General features: G+C 36.8%; 1 protein-coding gene and 1 non-coding gene across 2 annotated transcripts; both read right to left on the minus strand.

The window, feature by feature from the left end:
- Positions 1-926: 926 nt before the first annotated feature.
- Positions 927-998, minus strand: TRNAW-CCA (transfer RNA tryptophan (anticodon CCA)). The gene has a single exon. It is a non-coding gene; the product is annotated as a tRNA-Trp (tRNA).
- A 424-nt stretch (positions 999-1422) lies between these two features.
- On the minus strand, positions 1423-3549 carry LOC139853093 (WPP domain-interacting protein 2-like). The gene is made up of 2 exons (XM_071842462.1): positions 2130-3549; positions 1423-2018 (listed from the first exon to the last, which is right to left on the minus strand). Exons 1-2 carry the CDS (start codon positions 3097-3099, stop codon positions 1507-1509), a joined length of 1482 nt encoding a protein of 493 aa, XP_071698563.1. The 5' UTR covers positions 3100-3549; the 3' UTR covers positions 1423-1506.
- Positions 3550-3969: the final 420 nt, after the last annotated feature.

A 3969-nucleotide genomic window follows, 5' to 3' on the forward strand; every position in this document is an offset into this window, starting at 1 on the left:
CTGTTAGGTTGCTGCAAGTGTGCAGAGATATAAATGAAAGTAGTCAGTTACGTACACAATTGGTGGTGTCTGGATTGATTAATCATAGGGTTAATGCAGGAAGAGTGGTTGCATCTTATGTCGAGTGTGGTGAAATTATTGAAGCTTTATTTGTCTTTTACACAATTTTTCTCCTCATGTATATTATGTGTATATACTATATAAGAGTAATCAGGGGCTTAACCTTCGCCAAGAGTCCCCATGATTCACTTTTACTTTTCAATGAACTCTTACAGGGAAGCCTGAGACACCCACACTTAGACTAATTGTAGTGCGCGGGTTGAGGTGTTTCGTGCAGAAAAAACTCACCCAACATGCCCACTAGCGCGGCGTGCTAGTGGCGTGCTTGAGCCCATCACCCAGCTGATCACAAGTGTGTTATATTTTTTGGGTGATGTGGCATATTTTTATTGGGGGAGAAAAGTATAATAAATTAAAAAAGGTGAGACGTACAACCTATCACCCTCCCATCACTCTTTCCCCAACCACCATCTTTGCTACGTCACCTACTCACCGCCATCCTAAAAAAAAAACTCATCACACCACTATATTACCGCTACCATCACAAATAGTCTTCCAATTAAGAGCCCTTTGTGAAGCTAAACAATTGCATTCCAGACCCTCAAGGCTGGAAAGAAACCTGACACGTATGAAGAAACCCGACACGTATGTGCACAGCTCGACGAGAAATATTCTTGATGAAATTCATCGATAGCATTTAACTTTTGCTACCATTAGTTAAAGAAACATACGTGTTGAATATGTTGAACCGGCTGTATTGAATATGTTGAATTGATGATAAAAGCTTTTGGGCCATTGGCTCTATTAGAACTCTGTTAATAAAGACTACAAATAAAAAATAAAAAAAGAGACCCGATTTTAGGATTTGAACCCTACGTGAATCGAACACGCAACCTTCTGATCTGGAGTCAGACGCGCTACCATTGCGCCAAGGATCCCGGTGGTGATAAACTTGGTATTTTAATGTACATAAACCAAGATAAAAGCTTCCTATAAAGCTCTATAAAAAATACTATATTGTAGATAATTATCATATTGTATCGTACTATAACATGGCATTAATTAAAATTCAATAGTTGTTTTTTTCAGAATTCCATATTCTAATCAAATTTTCTAAAGTGTTGGCAACAACATCACAACTTGAATTGTGAGACTATCTTGTGACTTACAAAGTTACAAATATAAGTATCAGTATCCTAACTTGGGTTATTGCTAATAATTTAACTTCAAATACTATTTCAATCCAGCAACATATAATTTATAAATTATAATTGATATATAAATTCCAGCAACACAAGCCTGCATGTATTACAAACAAAAGATCAACAACTGATATTATAATTTTATTATTATTCTCTCTTTTTTTTGGAAAGGCTGAACTATAAAAATTTAATATCTAAACAAGATGGAATTCAATAATGATACACTTGGACCTTGCAAATTACATTAAGTGGGTACAACATCCACTGTTTTGGATGAAAACTGCAACATAAACATATACAAGACTACAAGAAGCAAAACTGCCTGAATTGTAAAACAAGAAGCATATCTACACACACTAGTTTTCAGTTTCCAAGAATCTTCATTCGTTTCTTCTACATCCACAGTCGGCACCTGTTCTCGTGTCATTGCGACCCCTATGTTCTTGTGTTGTTGCACTGTAATGTTGGTCAGGTCTAGACCTTCCTTCAGATTTTCGACTGTTTTTAATATTACGAGATATTCCAGCTCGGCTGCGAATCTTTCAGTCAAGAGTTCCTCAAATGCAGTCTCTATCTCTTTATAATTTAAGGTGGATTCAAGTTGGGTGATCTTTGAGTTTTTGAGGTCAATCATAACAAAGGCCTCCTCAAGCTTGCTTTGTAAATGAACATCATTTATCGTATTGGATTGAAACTCAACACAGTCATCAGAGGGCATAGTTTCCTCTTTACCCACATCCCTCAATTTCTGGACTTCTGCAAAGCAATAAGATAAACAATTATAAAGATAATTAATTAATACTCCAAATATAATTAGTGAACAAATAAATTCCAGGACAAGTACAAACATAGGGGAAGAAATGTTACCTCTTTCAAGTGCTTCTTGTGCAAAATGGAGCGGCATGATAGAATCCACCACATGATCTCGATCCCCTGACCCCACATGTTCATCAGCTTTGTCTTCCTTGATCGCCGACGAATTTTCATCCGCTGAATCTTTATGTGAAACATATTCAGAACAAGGCCCATTCTTACTAAATGCAACTCCAACTTCATTGTTTGAATTCCTACTACCATTCTGAGCATCGAAACTGTCATCTTCCTCATAATCTCCTGATCTGCCACTCCTTCTACCATTACTTGTAATAGAATTAGAACCCTGCATGAACACCAAATTAGAGCTTCTGGAGTCAGATTCCATGCTGGAAATCGAGTTTTCCTTCTTGATTCTAGCCCCTCTAGCTTTTTTCTTTACATTTCGAGTTTTCTCCTGCTGATCACTTTGTAGTGTACTATTTATCACACTAAAAATCTTAGTCGTGTCCTTTCCAAATTCAAAACCTAAAACGGGCAAATCGGGATTCAATCTAGGAGCACTTGCTGCTGTTGAAGACCTACTGTTTCGATCGTCACTGTTCTCAGAATCAGCCCTGGATGCAAAACCAGGTCCCATTCCTACACCAAAAGCTCTATATTGACCTATGTGATCAAACGCATTACCAATAACATTCGACATAGCATTTATTGATGAACTAGAGCCTTCACTTTTTTGCTTCGTCACAGCAGGTAAAGTAACAATACCTCTCTTCCTATTAATATCGAAATAGCTATTTGTTTCGTTACCGGATTCCCTACGAATACGACGCCATTTCCTCAACCCTTTGCCTTTCATGGCAGGTGACTGTGATGAGGATAACTTTGTCTTCCCAGCATCTACTTCATCTTTTACATCATCAAATGATCTACAATTTCCATTATTTTTCATTTTAACATCAACTTCACCGTCTTTATCGAATCGTTTGGTGTCTAACAGCTTATTATCCTCTACTGACTCCATACCAATAACCTACTGTTCGTGTTTCAATCTCAAATTCAGATCAAATTATGGACACGGAATCTCGAGTACGATCTATATAAACAGAATCCAAATTTTCGAATTGGAAAGTAATAGGATTCAATTCGATAACTTAGCGCCCTAAATTGCAAAACTAGGTCTAACTTTAGTGTATTAATTGCAAATTAAAACTTGGAATTGAAGGGATGTAAAAACGTACCTTTTGACTCGATTAATGGTGGAATCGAGGTATAATTTGGGGAATTATAGTGATTGCTAAACGAAGTGAAGAAACTGGAAACCTAATTTACGAAAGTATACAAACTTTCGATTTGGAGAAGAAAAGGTACAAAGGAATGGCACACCGATGCAAATCTTTGCTTGTACCTCGTTCATTGTTGTTAGCACTTCTAGTGGATTTAGTGATCTACTTCATTTTTTTTTTTATTTTTTTTTATTTTTCCTCATGAAAATCATAATAAGATTAAATTAAAAAGGATCTAAAGTTTAACAACTACAACTAATACAAATAAAAAGAAAACAAGTTGTAGCCAAACTAAATGACCTAGATTAAACGACCTCGCCAACTGGCAGAAAATTAGTTAGACAAAGAAATAAAAGAAAGCTAAAGCTATAACACGTGTAATCAATAATACCGACTGCACTAAAAAACGAACATACCAAGCAAACAACAACGAAAATAACAGGGAGAACTTCGATCATCCACCGAAGAACCAACAACTACCATCCAAACGCACCCCACGCCTTGACCCCAAAATAAAAGAACGTCGCTTAAAAGAGAAATGCAAGAGATTTGGCTAGGACAGAGGTCACGGCCAGACCGAAGGAAAGGTTACCCGCCAGAAAACAACT

Source organism: Rutidosis leptorrhynchoides, chromosome 6, assembly GCF_046630445.1.
Source record: "Rutidosis leptorrhynchoides isolate AG116_Rl617_1_P2 chromosome 6, CSIRO_AGI_Rlap_v1, whole genome shotgun sequence".
Lineage (NCBI taxonomy): Eukaryota > Viridiplantae > Streptophyta > Magnoliopsida > Asterales > Asteraceae > Rutidosis > Rutidosis leptorrhynchoides.